This window comes from Budorcas taxicolor, chromosome 19 (assembly GCF_023091745.1).
Source record: "Budorcas taxicolor isolate Tak-1 chromosome 19, Takin1.1, whole genome shotgun sequence".
NCBI lineage: Eukaryota > Metazoa > Chordata > Mammalia > Artiodactyla > Bovidae > Budorcas > Budorcas taxicolor.
This window is the reverse complement of record NC_068928.1, coordinates 24,620,786-24,638,144: the sequence shown is the minus strand read 5'-3', so window position 1 is coordinate 24,638,144 and position 17,359 is coordinate 24,620,786. Positions and strand designations below refer to the sequence as shown.

The 17,359-nt window shown below is 42.7% G+C and overlaps 1 protein-coding gene across 3 annotated transcripts in view; it reads left to right on the top strand.

The window, feature by feature from the left end:
• The window catches only part of ANKFY1 (ankyrin repeat and FYVE domain containing 1), a 70,839-nt gene that overhangs the window by 24,918 nt on the left and 28,562 nt on the right, over window positions 1-17,359 (top strand). For 2 of the 3 annotated variants that reach the window (XM_052657495.1, XM_052657498.1), the window contains exons 4-8: window positions 4,897-5,032; window positions 10,196-10,319; window positions 11,419-11,568; window positions 12,304-12,441; window positions 13,066-13,231. In XM_052657495.1, coding sequence (XP_052513455.1) covers window positions 4,897-5,032; window positions 10,196-10,319; window positions 11,419-11,568; window positions 12,304-12,441; window positions 13,066-13,231 — 714 coding nt within the window. The remainder of the gene's footprint in view (window positions 1-4,896; window positions 5,033-10,195; window positions 10,320-11,418; window positions 11,569-12,303; window positions 12,442-13,065; window positions 13,232-17,359) is intronic. The other variant, XM_052657497.1, reaches the window with a different exon arrangement.

The following is a 17,359-nucleotide window of genomic DNA, read 5'->3' as shown; positions in this document are numbered from 1 at the left end:
TAATTTCCGGTGTGTTTTCCTTTACCTTCTGGAGCATAGTTATATTCAGTGTTTTCAGTTCTTTGATAAGTTCAATATCTGGGTCATTTTGAAGTTAGCATATTTTGGTTGTCCTTTCCCTTGAAAAATGGTCATATTCTCCAGTTTTTTTTTCCATAACAAATGATTTTAGACTGGGTCCTGGACATTGCCATTATGTTCTGTCGACTCTGGTCCTGTGTGCCATCCTCTGGAAGATGTTGAATCTCTTCAGGTGCAAATCACAGGTTCTGTTTCACCTTCTGTGGATAGTGATTCACATATCACTACAGCTTTTTCTTTGAGGCAGTCTCATTTGTCTGTTTTTGGCTGTCCCGGGTCCTCGTCGCTGTGTGGGCTTTTCGCTGGCTGTGGTGCGAGGGGGCCAGGCTCTAGTCTTCTGGCCTCTAGAAGCCGTTGCAGTGTCTTCTCTCATTGCAGAGCTCGGGCTCTAGGGCGCACGGGCTTCAGTAGTTTCAGCCCGTGGGCTCAGTAGTTGTGGCTCCCAGGCTCTAGAGCAGAGGCTCAATAATTGTGACACACAGGCTCAGTTGCTCCACGGTATGTGGGACCTTCTGGGACCAGGGATCGAACCTGTGTCTCCTGCATTGGCAGGCAGATTCTTTACCACTGAGCCACCAGGGAAACCCCCTCACTTCGATTTTTAAATTTGGGCTAGGACTGTTCCATGCATGAATGGCTCAGAGGCGAGGCTGAGGCCTGTGTGGCTTCGTACACAGAATTAAGAAATGTCCTTCTCTGACTCTTTTCTCTGGAATTCTCCCCTTACCCTTCAGTGCTCTTTAGGCTTCATCTTCTGGTTCATCTGGCCAGAAAGATGGTGCTCTTATTGGAATTTTAGGCATCCTTATGGTCAGGACAGCCGTGTTCCTCCTGGACAGATCTACCCTCAGCGCAAAGCCATAAAGAGGAAAAAAACACTCGAGAAACTGATACAGTGCCATTGCTTCTTCAAGGGTGCCTCCCAGAGCACTTCAGGTGGTTTTGTTGACTCTCGGAATCCTCTAGTAGTTGCTTTTGGCCCTCTGTCGACAGTTTTTAGCGGTAATCAGTTAAAATAGTGTGGGTTGTCACACTCCCATAACAGAACTAGACCCTCTGTTCTCTTTTGACACTGGGATTATTTAGAAGTACGATATGGGGTTTATTTTTATTTCTAGAAGTTATATTTAAGGGTACATCCTTAAACTGACCGAAGAGTATGTTTTCACTGATGAAAGATGAAGTCTGTGGGGATGGTCTAGTGGTTAGGCCTTGGCGCTTTCGCTGCTGGGGCCCTGGTTGGAGAACAAAGACCCCACAAATCCTGAGGCACAGAACAACAACAACAAAAAGTATAGCCTATAATGATTTTGAAATTTTATGAGTGAAAAACTTATGTAAGGTAGATAAAAAATAGTTGGAAACTTGAGGACAAACCAGAGTCATAGTAGGAGATTCAAAACACCTTTCTCAGTTTTGTTTTGATTTACTATATTTATTTGCTATGTTGGATCTTAGTTATGTGACGAAAAATGTGGGAGTGGGCTTACTTGCTCCTCAGCATACGAGGTCTTCGTTCCACAACCAGGGATCAAGCCTGTGTCCCCTACTTTGGCATGTGGATTCCTATCCAGTGTGCCACCAGAGAAGTCCTCTTTCTCAGTTTTCACAGATTGGGGATTTAAGTAACAAAGTTAATTTCCTCAGTATGCTTCATTTAATGGTTGGTTGATTGCAAAAGGATGAATTTATTCCCATTCTTTCCAAATGTTTTCCAAAAACATTTATGTAAAGCCAGTCAAACACACAAACAAAAAAACTAGCTCACATAGAAAATTCCAAGTTCTCCAAAGCATGACTACACACATCTTGGACCACAGTGAAGTTGAAAGGTTGGGTGTGACTTTTCATCCTCACAGTCATGGATTTTTACCAGCTTGTGTGCTGGGCCTGGTGAAGGGGTGATGGCTTCTAGAAGCAGATACAACAGGCAGGATGAATGCCAGCTGGTTTCACTTCTCAGAGTCTACTCCTTTTAAAAGTAGTTTCTGGTTTATTGGGTCATCTGACTTTTATGGCCACTTGCTTAATAGATTGGGGGCGGGTAGACTGCCATCATTTGCCAAAAGATATACACAAGCACAGATGGGCACAGTAAAGGACAGGAATGGTATGGACCTAACAGAAGCAGAAGATGTTAAGAAAAGGTGGCAAGAATACACAGAAGAACTGTACAACGAATATCCTCATGACCCAGATAACCACGATGGTGTGATCACTCACCTAGAGCCAGACATCCTAGAATGCAAAGTCAAGTGGGCCTGAGGAAGCATCACTATGAACAAAGCTGGAAGATGGAATTCCAGCTGAGCTATTTCAAATCCTGGAAGATGATGCTGTGAAAGTGCTGCACTCAATATGCCAGCAAATTTGGAAAATTCAGCAGTGGCCACAGACTGGAAAAAAGGTCAGTTTTTGTTCCAATCCCAAAGAAAGGCAATGCCAAAGAATGCTCAAACTACTGCACAATTGTACTCTTCTTACATGCTAGCAAAGTAATGCTCAAAATTCTCCAAGCCAGGCTTCAACAGTATGTTTACCTTGAACTTCCAGATGTTCAAGCTGGATTTAGAAGAAGCAGAGGAACCAGAGATCAAATTGCCAACATCCATTGGATCATGGAAAAAGCAAGAGAATTCCAGAAAAACATTTACTTCTGCTTTATTGACTGTGCCAAAGCCTTTGACTGTGTGGATCACAACAAACTGTGGAAAATTCTTAAAGAAATGGGAATACCAGACCACCTGACCTGCCTCCTGAGAAATCTGTATGCAGGTCAGGAAGCAACAGTTAGAACTGGACATGGAACAACAGACTGGTTCCAAATTGGGAAAGGAGTACTTCAAGGCTGCATATTGTCACCCTGCTTATTTAACTTACATGCAGAATACATCATACGAAATGCTGGGCTGAATGAAGCACAAGCTGAAATCAAGATTGCCGGGAGGATATCAGTCACCTCAGATATGCAGATGACACCACCCTTATGGCAGAAAGCGAAGAACTAAAGAGCCTCTTGATGAAAGTGAAAGAGGAGAGTGAAAAAGTTGGCTTAAAACTCAACATTCAGAAAACTAGGATCATGGCATCCGGTCCCATCATTTCATGACAAAGAGATGCGGAAACAGTGAAAACACTGACTTTGTTTTTGGGGGCTCCAAAATCACTGCAGATGGTGACTCCAGCCATGAAATTAAAAGACGCTTGCTCCTTGGAAGGAAAGCTACGATCAACCTAGACAGCATATTAAAAAGCAGAGACATTACTTTGGCAACAAAGGTCCATCTAGTCAAGGCTATGGTTTTTCCAGTAGTCATGTGTGGATGTGAGAGTTGGACTACAAAGAAAGCTGAGCACTGAAGAATTGATGCTTTTGAACTGTGGTGTTGGAGAAGACTCTTGAGAGTCCCTTGGACTGCAAGGAGATCCAACCAGTCCATCCTAAAGGAAATCAGTCCTGAGTATTCATTGGAAGGACTGATGCTGATGCTGAAACTCCAATACTTTGGCCACCTAATGCAAAGAACTGACTCATTGGAAAAGACCCTCATGCTGGGAAAGATTGAAGGTAGGAGGAAAAGGGGATGACAGAGGATGAGATGGTTGGATGGCATCACTGACTCAATGGACATGAATTTGTATAAACTCTGGGAGTTGTGATGGACAGGGAGGCCTGGTGTGCTGCAGTCCCTGGGGTCGCAGAGTCAGACACAACTGAGCGACTGAGCTGACTGACACAGAAGCACCTAACCTTCTGGTTCATTGTTCTCTGCCCACTGCTTAGTATGAGACTCAGAGTGGATCACTCTCAGTTTATTGTTTGGAGATTAAGGGACGAATCAAGGCAGGAGTGGGAAAGTTTGGTGATCACTTGAATCTTATGTGAAGATTTTTATTCAAATCTTTATTTGAAATTTTGAGGGTTATGGGGCATCTCTGCTAATGTCATTTTTTAGAAACTTTTTAAAAACTGTTCAGATTTGGGTTTATTCATCATACAAGTTTGTTGGTTTGGACAATTTGCGTAGGATTATTAAAGGAAACCAAGCGAAATTTTAAAATAAAATTAAAAGAAACCACCACAGAGAAGATGTTTGACGGTGGTGATGTTGCGATGCCCTCATTGTTAGGAGTAAGTTATCTTCCCAGCATAAGGCTGAATGAACCGAGTTGTGGTATATGGACAGACCTCGGACAGATTTTGGGTTCAATTCCAGTCCACAGCCGTAAAGAGCAAAACTCATAATAGTGTGTCATGTGAATTTTTAGCTTTCCTAGTACATATGAATGTTATGTTTACACAATATTGTAGCCTGTTACGTGTGTATTAATATTATGTCTAGAAAAAACAATGTACATACCTTAATTTAAAAATACTTAATGGCTAAAAATTTCTAACCATCATTTTGTAACACAGGGTTGCTATAACCCTTCAATTTGTGGAGAAAAAACACAATACCTGCAAAGTGCAGTGAAGTGAAAGGTTTGCCTGTACAGATGTGGTACAGGTGCCCAAAAAAAGAATGTAAACTCTTTGTCATATATTTAAAATATTTTCCTGCAGTTTATTCGAGTTACATATTTAATAGGTTCATTTCCCCCATGTACTACCCCTTGCAAAACTTTTAACACTTTTCTGGAATCAGATGGTACCCAGAATGCTTAACTACCCTTTTTAATGGCTGTGTGATATTTCTTTGAGCTGGATCTACCACAAGTTTCTCTGTAGCCTTAGCTTTTCAGGGTCCTCGGGAGGGCCTTGACTGTGTCATCTGTGCTTTGTCTTCAGTTTTTCTGCTTTCTTTCTTTAACCAGATGCTAACCCTGAGGTGACGATGACAATGCTTCGCTGGATCTATACGGATGAGTTGGAGTTCAGAGAAGACGATGTGTTCCTGACTGAGCTGATGAAACTAGCTAATCGGTTTCAGCTACAGCTCCTTAGGGAGAGGCAAGTCACAGCAGATACAGTCAAGCACCTCAGATGGTGGTGGCTGAGCTTTAATTATGCCAAGCTCTGGGAAAACAGCTGCTTCTGCTAATGTAAATAACTTTTGCAAGGTGTTCTTTTAAAGGCAATAGTGGGGAGAGAATTTTGTCTCCCTTGCTTTTTGTTGTCTTGTAAGCTAAACTTTGCTGAAGCTTTTGGGTCTTCTCTCTTCTTTCACTGATTTACTACCTGTGATTACATAGATGTGTGAACTGATGAACTGAATGTGAAATAATATAATCCAGTGTCCAGCCCCTCAACTTTCCCTCCTGTATCATTTCCTTTCACTTCTACTTTCTGTCTGCTTGGAAGAAGTTCTTCTGACCATGGAAGAAGGTCATATTCTCTTGTTACAAACACATTAATGACTAAATTAGTACATGAGAGTCTGTCTCAGTAAATTTCCTAGTGTTTCTGAGGCCTCACTTCATTTGTTACTGCTTTTTAGGTTCCAAGGAGAGAGCCTGCTGTGTTTTTTATATTGCACTTTCTCTGTTGCTCTCCCTACAGAACACAGTGAGAACAGTGTTCACCAGGTGATAGCAGACAAAATGCCCTTATTTTTTGTTGGTGATTTAGCCCCTGGAAGTCAGCTTTTTAGAGGGAGTGCTTTTTACATCACTTAGTGGTCTTTTGTGTTCTGTGTGTGTGAAAGAATGGCGTTGCTCCTAGGTGGGCGGAGGGATAGCATTCCATCTGTTGTGTTGCCCTCAGCATCAAGAGGGCTTCCCAGGTGGTTCAGCGGTAAAGAATCTGCCTGCCAAGCAGGAGACTCAGTTTTGGTCCTTGGGTCCAGAAGATCCCCTGGAGAAGGAGATGACAAGCCACTCCAGTATTCTTGCCTGGGAAATCCCATTGACAGAGGAGCCTGGCAGGCTACAGTCCATGGGGTCACATGGACATGTGTAGCAAAAGAGTCGGACATGACATAGCAACTAAATAGGCACAGCAGCAGAGTCAAGAGAGACCTGACTACCTAGAGCCGCTTGTTCTGTTTTCATTGAGGCTGGCTGCTTCCCCTGAGATAGCCCACTGTGCCCCACATGAGTCAGTACACAGGTTACTCCTAATTATCTGTGATTGATGTGGGCTTGAGGCCATATTAATACCTAAATCCAATAACCTAAAAACCAAACCGGGTCTAGGATTTGTAGGTACATACAGTATTAGGTTAGCCAGGATAGCTTTACTGTAAAGATCTTTCTTTGGGTGAGTTTTTGAATCATCTCAGAGTGAAATCAGAGCATGATTTTAATTAGATTGAATGTGATTGATATCTACACCCCCCCCCCTCAGACTTCCTGAGCTTTCTCAGATTGATTTTCTTGCTTATAAATTGAATCGCTTTGATAAAAATGCCCTGCAGTTAGGAGTAGTTTAGATAGCTGTAATCTGTGTAATGGATTCTTTAATTAAAGTGTTTATTGTTTATTAACTGATTCGGCTTCATAACTATCAACATTACCAGATGCTCAGTGTTTTATTATTGGATGTGGGTATTAAGTTTATCTGTCAAGACTTTGTTAAGGGCTGGGATGGAAGAGACCCAGCCATGGAGTCAAATGTTGGCTTTTGAATGGTCACAGAGTGCCCACTGCTGTTTGCAGAAGGAATTACACATTTGAAATAGTAAGTGAAAGGGCTCTGACACATGGATGTATTCAGTTCAATGTGAAGCAGGTGTTGCCGATGTTTATCATATAGGGATCTTGGTTTGGGAATGCGGTCACCAGGTTGATGAAAAGGGAAAGGGAAGTTTTGGGTGTAAGTATTATCAGGAAAATAGTCTTAAAAAAGAGATAATTAATAGTGTATGCTAACAACTGACAGTTTAAATAATTTTTGTTCTCCTGATTGTTAGCTACATGTTCAGTGTGTGGTATTTAGGAAGTATGGAATTATACAAATAACAAAAGTAAATCATCTGTGATTTAACCTCAGATATGCAGATGACACCACCCTTATGGCAGAAAGTGAAGAGGAACTAAAAAGCCTCTTGATGAAAGTGAAAGAGGAGAGTGAAAAAGTTGGCTTAAAGCTCAACATTCGGAAAACGAAGATCATGGCATCTGGTCCCATCACTTCATGGGAAATAGATGGGGAAACAATGGAAACAGTGTCAGACTTTATTTTTTTGGGCTCCAAAATCAGTGCAAATGGTGATTGCAGCCATGAAATTAAAAGACGCTTACTCCTTGGAAGGAAAGTTATGACCAACCTAGATAGCATATTGAAAAGCAGAGACATTACTTTGCCAACAAAGGTCCGTCTAGTCAAGGCTATGGTTTTTTCCAGTAGTCATGTATGGATGTGAGAGTTGGACTGTGAAGAAAGCTGAGTGCAGAAGAATTGATGCTTTTGAACTGTGGTGTTGGAGAAGACCCTTGAGAGTCCCTTGGACTGCAAGGAGATCCAACCAGTTCATTCTAAAGGAGATCAGTCCTGGGTGTTCTTTGAAAGGACTGACGCTAAAGCTGAAACTCCAGTACTTTGGCCACCTGATGTGAAGCGTTGACTCACTGGAAAAGACTGTGATGCTGGGAGGGATTGGGGTCAGGAGGAGAAGGGGACGACAGAGGATGAGATGGCTGGATGGCATCACCAACTCGATGGACATGGGTTTGGGTGAACTCCAGGAGTTGGTGATGGACAGGGAGGCCTGGCATGCTGCAATTCATGGGGTCGCAAAGAGTTAGACACGACTGAGCAACTGAACTGAACTGAACCTTTTACTGTTTATCCTTTCAGTAATTTTTCTGCCTTATATTCAGAGGCACAGATGACACAAAACTGGACAGGAGTTTGTGGGACGCTTAATCATACACTTGACTTTAAAAATTAGATGTACTCTTTTGTGCATCTGTATTTTTTTATACTCTAAAATGAAAAACCTGTATTAACAGCAACAAAAATCCCTTTAGAGAAAAGTCAGTGTGCCTTGCTGCTTTTCAAAGAGAAGATGTGAACTGAGAATCTGAATTTTTAAATACGATTACATGTCCTTCAGTTGTTTAAGTCATGCCAGTGACTATTTATAGGCTATCCACATTGTGAATGGCACTTTGGGGATCCCAGAGTTTAGTGAAAATGAAGTGTTTGCCAGTTGTAACAAAACATCTGTCCTCGTGAAGCATCGAGTGTCTTGGTGCAGTGTCTCTTGGTGGTAGTAAGGAAGAGAATGGCATTTTCACACTCAGCATTTGTCTATAAAAATGCTTTGTGAGGTGCTCTGCAGATGAGTCAGTACTCCCTGAGATCACACCATGTTTTAGGACGTTAGGATATTTGTCAGTGTAAAAGTGGTAAAAGTTTCACGTATCCGAAAAGAGGACATCTCTCCTGGAATGCTCTGATTTCCTAGCCAGGGTCAGAATGACTTCATCAGACATTGCAGCCAGCATGCTAGAGTCTGGGGAGACTAGTGTGCAGGCAGCAGGGGCTGAGAAGTAGAGAGCATCCTTGCTCGTTATTGTAGTGACTGACTTAGATATGTTGCCAGTTTGATTTAAAAGTGCCCTGGGGGAGGTGCTTCTTTACACCAAGCTATGTTGCTGAAACACAGAGTACATAAGCACAGGTCTTGGAATTAAACGAGGGCGTGCATTTACTGCTAGGTGGAGAAATGGCTGCAAGGTTATTCTTGCTCCTGGCTGAAGTCTCATTTGTGAGGCTTAGAAAATGTGTTCCTCCTCCTTCTCAGGTCTGTCTTGTGACTTTCCTCCTTTCTTCCCCCATCTTCCCCTGCCCTCTTGGTATTCAAACCTCACCTGTTAAAGTTGGGAGTTATCTGTTAGCCAGTTATTCTCATTTATAGTAGGACTGAATCTCTTTTGTATTAGTTATTAAATTATGCATCTTCCTTGAGGAAGACCTCAACTAGTAAGCAAGCATACCTACTATGTACCTCAGACTGTGCAGATTGTACATAATTTTCCTTTATCTTGAAAAGCACTCACAGATCCTCTGAACCTCTGAAAGAGAGCGTTATCCTTATTTCACAGAGGAGGAGAGGGGGAGCCCAGGGAGCCCATGTAGTTGGGCCCCTCAAATGCAGTGGACGTCAGCTGTGGTCTTTCTCACTTAGCTGATGATTCTCTTTGTGTCCATCACTACCTTCCCTTGTGATGAGAACTTGGTTTTTGTGGGCACTGTGGGACAGAAGCAGCAGTGGGGTGTCGGGGTATTCCCTGAGACCACATGAGGCCTCTTGGATGCCCTTGGAGGTGAATTTGACTTGTAGGGAGATGTGCAGGCAAGGGAGGTGGGAGGACTGTGTCACCGCCTCCTTCCTCCCAGGCCCGGTGCTGTGGAGGCTCACCAAGGTTTCTGGGAATCCCAGGGTAGTGGAAACTTGGGGCTTCCCTGTTCTGCATCTTGTAGTCTAGGGTGTGTGCCTGCTTTGTGCTACCAGAGACCTGTGTGCAGCCCTGTCTTCCCTGACCTAGTTGGGGCTCTCTCATTAATGATTCTCAGAATCTTGTTATTATTGTTACTGTTCCCAGGCTCTGTGGGACACCATTGTAGCCAATTCTTCTCTATCTTGGTGTTCTGTAGTTTGTCTCTTAACTCAGTTGTTTCTGTACATGATGGATTTTTAAAGTGGGCTTTCTAAAGTCAGCTTTATTGAGTTACAATTCACATACCATATAGATCACCATATGGGAAGACTTTTAAGGAGGTATTCATTTTGAGGCATGGAGCCTCATATTTGAAGCTATTTCTAAGCCACACTTGTGGCATGATAGAATTGTGCTAGTGGGAACTGCAAGTGTGTCCCATACGATTAAATACTGAAGGACTGAATTTGATGCATTTCATGTTTGACTTTACAATCGCCTGTGTGTATGATCAGTGAGTTTCATGTGGTTATTTTGAAGGCAGTTGGGGTGTTATGCTTAACATGTTTATTTAAAGATTATTTGGATTCTGACCAGAATGAGCAATACAATAATGAAATTCTGGTACTTAGAGTAATTCAGCTACAGTTTATTCATAGCTGCGTTGCTTAAACCTTACACTTGTTATTGGACATAGCCAGCCAGTACACAGATTGTTGCTTTGGTTTGTTCATTTATGAATATATTGATCCTAACAATCCTGTTGATCACTGATACTCTCTCGTAGATGTGAGAAGGGTGTGATGTCTCTGGTGAACGTCAGGAACTGTATTCGCTTCTATCAGACTGCAGAGGAGCTGAATGCCAGCACATTGATGAACTACTGTGCAGAAATTATTGCAAGTCACTGGGTGAGTGTGAGGCTGAGGAGTATGGGGAAAAAAGCACCTTTGCTGAAAGTCAGGAGACCAGGGCGTGGGACCTGGTTCCATAGAAAGTTACCTCTCTGGCCCCTTGTTTCCTTTTATAACAAAATTGAAGGCTAAGTAGTTGCGTTAGATGATCTGTTAGATTCTTTTTGGCTCTGAAAGCCTCCTAGTTTTGGTTTCGGAGTTGAGGGGCAGAAGATAGCCCAGGCCAAGAAGCAGGCTTGGAACGAAGGGACACACGCCTCCCTCGTCCTCCATCTGCGGGAGCCGTGGCCGAGCCTCACAAGCAAGTGCTGCTGTGGGGCCAGCAGGCCTGTGTGCTCAGCAGCGCCCCCTCCGGGCTTTCTCTGCCTTCTCGGTGTCTGGAGAGAATTGTTAAATTAGATCTGCTCGCTTAGGTAGCTTTCATCATAAAGAAGAGGTTTTGCAGTTCTTGGTTGTCTGTTTTGCATTTTTTAAGAGAATCATGGCTAGTGCTGTTTTATAACTTAGTTTCTGTAAATTGTTTGGTATTCAGCAACACTATGAGAAAAAGTATCTTACTGGATTTTGAAGAATTGAAACAGGAACCTTTCTGCTCAAATAGGTAGAGATTGAGAGATCTGTAGCAGTAGAAACCGATAACTGTTTGTGGAAGTTCTGATTAATTCTGTTACCGTCTTTGTGGGGCTAAGCGGGGAGGAGTCTGCTCTCATGTAGAGGGCTCCTTGCGGCTGTGTCCCGTGGGATGTCAGCGTTGCTCATGCTTTACCATCTTACCTGGAGGCCGGGTGGTGCTGTGGTGAAGAATCCATGCTCGGGAGTGGGGTGGGGGACGGGAAATGGGGCAGGCTCTTGGCTCCAGATCCCCGCTCAGCTGTTCACTCTCTGTGCAGTTAATCGGCCTCTTTTTGCTTTACTTTCATCATCTGGGAATGGGGATAATAACAGTACCTACATCAGGGATTTGTGAGAATTCAGTGAGCTGGGAAATGTTAAAGTAGGCCCAGACACTTTCCAAGTGCTTCCTAAGAAATGTGCATTGTCATTATTGTTGACATGTTGGTTCTGCTCTGCTTTTCGCTGTCTTCTTAATCCGCAGGATGACTTACGGAAGGAGGACTTCAGCAGCATGAGTGCTCAGTTGTTATACAAAATGATCAAGTCCAAGACCGAGTACCCATTGCATAAAGCTATCAAAGTGGAGAGAGAAGACGTGGTCTTTCTTTATCTGATCGAAATGGACTCACAGGTACTCTGCCTTTTCCCCAGACTGCGCTTCGCTTGTTCTTCTCTGTAATGCTTCTCACTTCCTCTGAACCATTCCTGGTCTTTAATGTACATGTTTTTACCAGTGGTTTGTTCAAAGCCACCTGAGCTTTTCCCCTCATACTTCTTAACATTCTTCCAGCCTCTGCTCGTCACCCACTTCCAAAGACACTTTCCACATTTTTAGGTAGTCATTTCAGCAGTACTTAACTTTCAAGTACTAATACCTGTTTTAGTTTTTCTTTTGCCACTGTTAGAAATTACCATAAAAATAAATAAATACACACACACACACACACACAGAAGAAATTACCACCAACCGGAATTTCCCTGGTGGCCAAGTGACTTAAGACTCTCTGCTCCCAGTGGGGCTTGGGTTTGATCTCTGATCAGGGAATTAGATCCCACATGCCAAACTAAGAGTCTACATGCCACAACTGAAGATCCTGTGTACCGCAGCTGAGACACAGAGCAGCCAAATTAATAAATAGATATTTTTGAAAAATTTACCACAAACCCAGTGGCTTAGAGCAATGCAAATTTATTACCTTGTGGTTTTATAGGTTGGAAGTCCGGTTGTTGGCAGGCTGTGTTCCTTTCTGGTGGCTGTAGGGAAGACTGCTTGTTTGGGTTGTTGGCAGAATTCAGTTTCTGGTGACTGTAGGACCAGCATGCGCATTATCTTCCTGGCTGTGAGCTGAGTCAGGGCCATTCTCAGCTTCCAGCGGCCAGCATGTTCCTTCACCCAGGGCCCCTTTCCTCCCTCTGGAAAGCCAAGATGTCGGATCCGGTCTTTCTCATGTCACATCTGTCTGATCTACTCTTCTGCTTCCCTCTTTCGCTTTTAAGGACTCACGTGAGTAGATAGATTGGGCCCTCCTTGCAGGTCCGGGGTCCTCTCCCCATTATGGGGTCGTTAACCTTAATCACATCTGCAGAGGGCCTTTCATTATGTGAGGTGACATAGTCTCGGGTTCTAAGGGTTAGGACATGGACATATTTGGAAACGGTCCTGCTCACTGCACTGCCTTAGGGGAAATGGGGCTGCTCTAGACAGGTGGCTGTGTCGTGTGTTTTATCCTGGGTGTCCAGAGTTGGGGGAGACCTTAAACTGCCAGGAGGAATTAGGTAGTTAAGCCACAGTCTTCCATGAAGATGTGAGCTGGGCCCCATCAGGCTGTCTGACCCTCCATCCTGGCACTTGTGTTCCCGCAGCAGCCTCTGCGTGTCCCTCTTGTGTCATCTTCCATGGTGTTTGCACCTGCTCTGTGATCCCTGCTAGTCCTGGGCTCCCGGAAAGGCATGTGCCCTGAGGAGGCCCAAGAGAAGTTTGTGAGTTCAGTTGAATTCGGAGCATAAGCTGTAGTAAGTTTTAGGACTAAAATCTGATATTGTGTGAGATGATATTGAAGAGTCAAGGCCCGAGAGTCAGTTGTCTTCTCTACTGACTATGTGCTGATGTAGGAATTTCTCTATGCAGCTCCCTGGGAAACTGAATGAGTTGGATCGTAACGGAGACCTTGCATTAGATCTAGCCCTTTCCCGACGTCTGGAGAGTATCGCCACCACGCTGGTTAATCACAAAGCTGACGTGGACATGGTGGACAAGAACGGCTGGAGCTTGTTACATAAAGGAATCCAAAGAGGTAGGAAGAAATGTATTTTATATTTTTCTCTGTGGGCAGTTTTACTTTTAGCCAAGTAACTTTCAAAGACTCTCTGATCCTGTTCCATAGACTCTCAAAGCCTTCTTGAGTCTGTACTGGGCAGGCAGCAAACTTAGAATTTGTGGTCAGTGGGTCAGAGGAGAGATGGAAGACCTGCTGCCTCATGCCTTGTTGGTTAGGCTCTTCAGAGTGCCATCAGGACCCCCAGAAGATTAGAGAGATGGCACTTAGAGAAAAAAGCACCATCTACTTGTAAGCAGTCAATGTGTTACTTGCTCATCCAATATACTACTTTTTTCAGAAATTGTGCAAGGAAGGCTTTACTGGTATCAGTTACTGCAAGAGAAGGAAAGTTCCGGGAACACAAATATTACAACCTATTCTGGGATTCAGAATTTTCACTTTTACAAACTGGATTTCTCATCTAGCATGGCAAAGTGATAATATTTCATTTTGTTCTAGGAAAGTTATTTGAAATTATAGCTCTGTTCGAGTACTTTGTCATTAATAGTGGGAAGTTATGTAAGGGGCAGAATTACAATCAAAGCATTTTCATCTTACTGAATTAAAGGGGGGAAAGTACTAGTCTTTCCCATGGCCTTAATTCTTAAGTCCCAAATGGATCCTGCCTGACTCTACTTTGCAGTAGTCTTTTTTTTTTGGCCCTGCTACACAGCATGTGGAATCTTAGTTCCCCAACCAGGGATCAAACTCACATCCCTTGAATTGGCAGTGTGGAGTCTTAACCACTGGACTGCCAGGGAAGCCCCTGCAGTAGTCATTTTTTTGACAGAAAGTGAGAAGCCATATAGGGGTAGAGTTCCAATATGGCCTAAAAGCTTTCAGATGACTCAGAGCCTTCATTCTGTAGAGGGATGGATGACTTGATTGAGGTACTTGGCCATGGCCCCATTTTGTTTACACGTGGACATCAAGAATAGGACACACTGGTTTCTCCACATCTTAATAATGTGTATTTAACCTTCCAGTTGTGCATTATTATTCTATTATTATCTCTGCTGTGCTTTTGCTGTTCACAAGTTGCTCCTAGCTGGTGGGGTGTAGTTACTTCAAATATGGTCCTGTTGCAGCTGTGGCTTTGCCCTTTCGGGGCAAGTTTTAATATAAATCTCCCTCTAAGTCATGTGTTAGAGTGTTAAGCGTGCTGGCTGATGAAGAGGAAAATTTTGTTCATCCTTGAGAAGGAAATCCTTAGAGTATGTGAGTGTCAAGAGCAGATGCCTTTTTCCCAAGCATCCCTCTGCACTGCACAAAGCCACTGGGTGCTTAGCACTGAGTGTGTGTGCAGTGGGAAAAGTTTCCACTGCATCGGGAACTATTCTTTCCCATACTGTTCAGTGTCTGAGATGTTTATTTTGGAAACAGATACACTTGTTTCTAAAAAAACAATCTCAGAATCATGTACCAGAATTTCCTCTTAGGGACTTAACTTCTTATGTGTGATGAAAAAACATCTTTGATGAGTTATTAAATATTTTGATGATTGCTTGGTTACAAGAATTGCCAAGAATTGGTGATGCATTTTTGATGCTTATTTTCAGATGATTCAGTCTTCCTCTCTGAATTTATGAGTTGCTTGCAAGCATGGGGGTTGCAGTGTGGGCATAATAAGCTTGATTGTTGCTCAGTTGGCAGAGTGTGGCATGGTGTGGAGGACAGAGCACTGGCCTTGGAGCCTGAGGGACCACAGTTTGAATCCTGGCTTGTCCACGTACTCTGTGCTCTTGGACAAATCACATAAGCATTCCTGAGTCTCCTTTTCCTCACCTGTAAAGTGAGAATTTATCTCGCTTTACTGGTTGTTGGGAGCCTGTGAGTCGGTAACACTCACCCAGTGGCTGCCGTGTGGCAGGCTCATCCCTTCCCTGTGTGAAATGCCATCACCAACTTCATTTTCTGCAGGGATCTTTTTTCACTTTTCCTTCTTCAGCTTGAGCTGTCAGTCTGTTGACCTGCCCACATGACTGAATTGAGTAATATTCTTAAAATGTGACTGTTAACCTTACTTTAAGTTCATTATCATATAAGTGAAGCTCTTTAATACATGAGATTTTGCTCTGGTTGTGGGCACACATTAGAATCTCTCACCGGAAGAATCAGTGATCATCCTAATAACCAAGTGTACTGATCAGTTTATATCAAGAATGTGTCTATAAAAGAGGGAGATTGTTATAAAAAAGAAAAAAGAATGAGTCTGTGAGTGAGCCTACAGGGGATGTTCATGTGACCAGAGAGACGCAATCTCCTTTGATTAGCTGGATCTGGTTTTTGACAGCAGAAAAACTTTTAGATGGGGGGTGCCTATACCAGACTTTCAACCTATAAAACTGCAAGATAATAAATTTGTATTGCTTTAAGCCACTGGATTTATTTAATTTAATGAAATTTAATTATTTAATTTAATGAAAGTTACTGCCTGGTCCCTGAATGAAACTTCAGTTAGAGAGCTTCATTGAAAGAAAAATTGCGTGTGGATATTTTTTAAAACATTAACTGCATTGTTAGGAATATTTTTACATGGACAGGTCATTATAGTAATGCCTCATTTCCTTGGCAGTGTTGAGGAGTGAAGTGATGAAGTAACCAGAACTGTTAAGCACCAAGCAATTTTTTTCTTAACGATTTTCTGAGGGAAACTGTTCTAAAATGTATTAGAAGTTATCTTACTGTCAAAACACTTTATAAATGGTGCTTTGGGCATTTTCTATTCCCTCCCTTCGTTCTGCTTGTTTGATGTCAGTTGTTTATTTCCTGTAGGTTTTATATCCATGGGCTGACTTTCTGTTAATGTAAAACAGTGTCAATTTTCAGTTTTCCAATAATTCCTAAATAATTCTTTGTGTGGGGTGCATATATTGTATATATGTATATATGTATAAGGGCTTCGCTGGTGGGTCAGAGGCTAGAGTGTCTGCTGGCAATGTGGGAGACCCAGGTTCGACCCCTGGGTCAGGAAGATCCCCTGGAGCAGGAAATGGCAACCCACTCCGGTACTCTTGCCTGGAAAATCCCATGAATGGAGAAGCCTGGTAGGCTATAGTGTATAGCAAAGAGCCAGACACGATTGAGTGACTTCATTTTCATATATGTATAAACTTTTAAAAAAACTTTGGCTCTTACTAATAGAGTAAAGCTAATCTAAAAACTATGATTCTTTTTAAAAGGGCTTAAGATATATAAAAAATTTATTATGCCATCCACCTGAATCCGGCCATTGATGCTGTACCCTTGTTTCTGTACGCAGTCTTGCCCCAGTTTATCTTCTGTGTGTATAGTGTATTATAAGTGTTTCACTGACACATCTTACTTTAGCTTTACTGTCTGTTAACTATTTAGTTTGGAATATATGCCAAGCTTACAGGTAATGAAATCATATTTCACCTCTCCTCCAGTACATTATATATCAGGCTTGTCATTTTAAGGCTCTGTGTCCTCATAATTCTAAATTTTCTTTCCACTTCCAGAATGTAGGTGGCTTTCTCTAAGATAGTTTACTTTGTTGCTGATGTATAGTTTTTATATATTCTCTCCTAGACTGAATCTCTGTGGGATTTGTCCATATTACAGATGAGAACCCCAAAATGTCTATGTGCATATGGACAGCAAAGGGTGACCAGCCTAGTCCCCAGATATACATGTTACCTGTTGCTTTCAGAGCTCTATCGACATCTTTTTGTAAAGAAATCTAAGCTTTGGTCCTTTGCACACAATTCTGGTAAAGATTGTATTTTCCCCTGCCCTCCCCAAGAAAAGAATCAGGGACAAATGAAAATATTTCAGAACAGGCTGGTTAGAGAGCTCTTCAGTTACCCAAGATCATAACTGATTGGAATTGGGGCCATTCAGTTAAAGTGGAACCTTATAGCCTCAACCTGTTAATCCATTTTCCTCCCAAACATTTCCCTGATGTCTGTTACATATAAGACAGTGGATGGATAAAAAAATAAATCAGGGTTTCCCAGGTGGCTTCGTGGTAAAGAATCCACCTGCCAGTGTAGGAGACACAGGTTTGATTCCTCATCCGGAAAGATCCTGTGTGCTGCAGAGCGGCTAAACCCACACATCGCGACTACTGAGCCTGAGCTC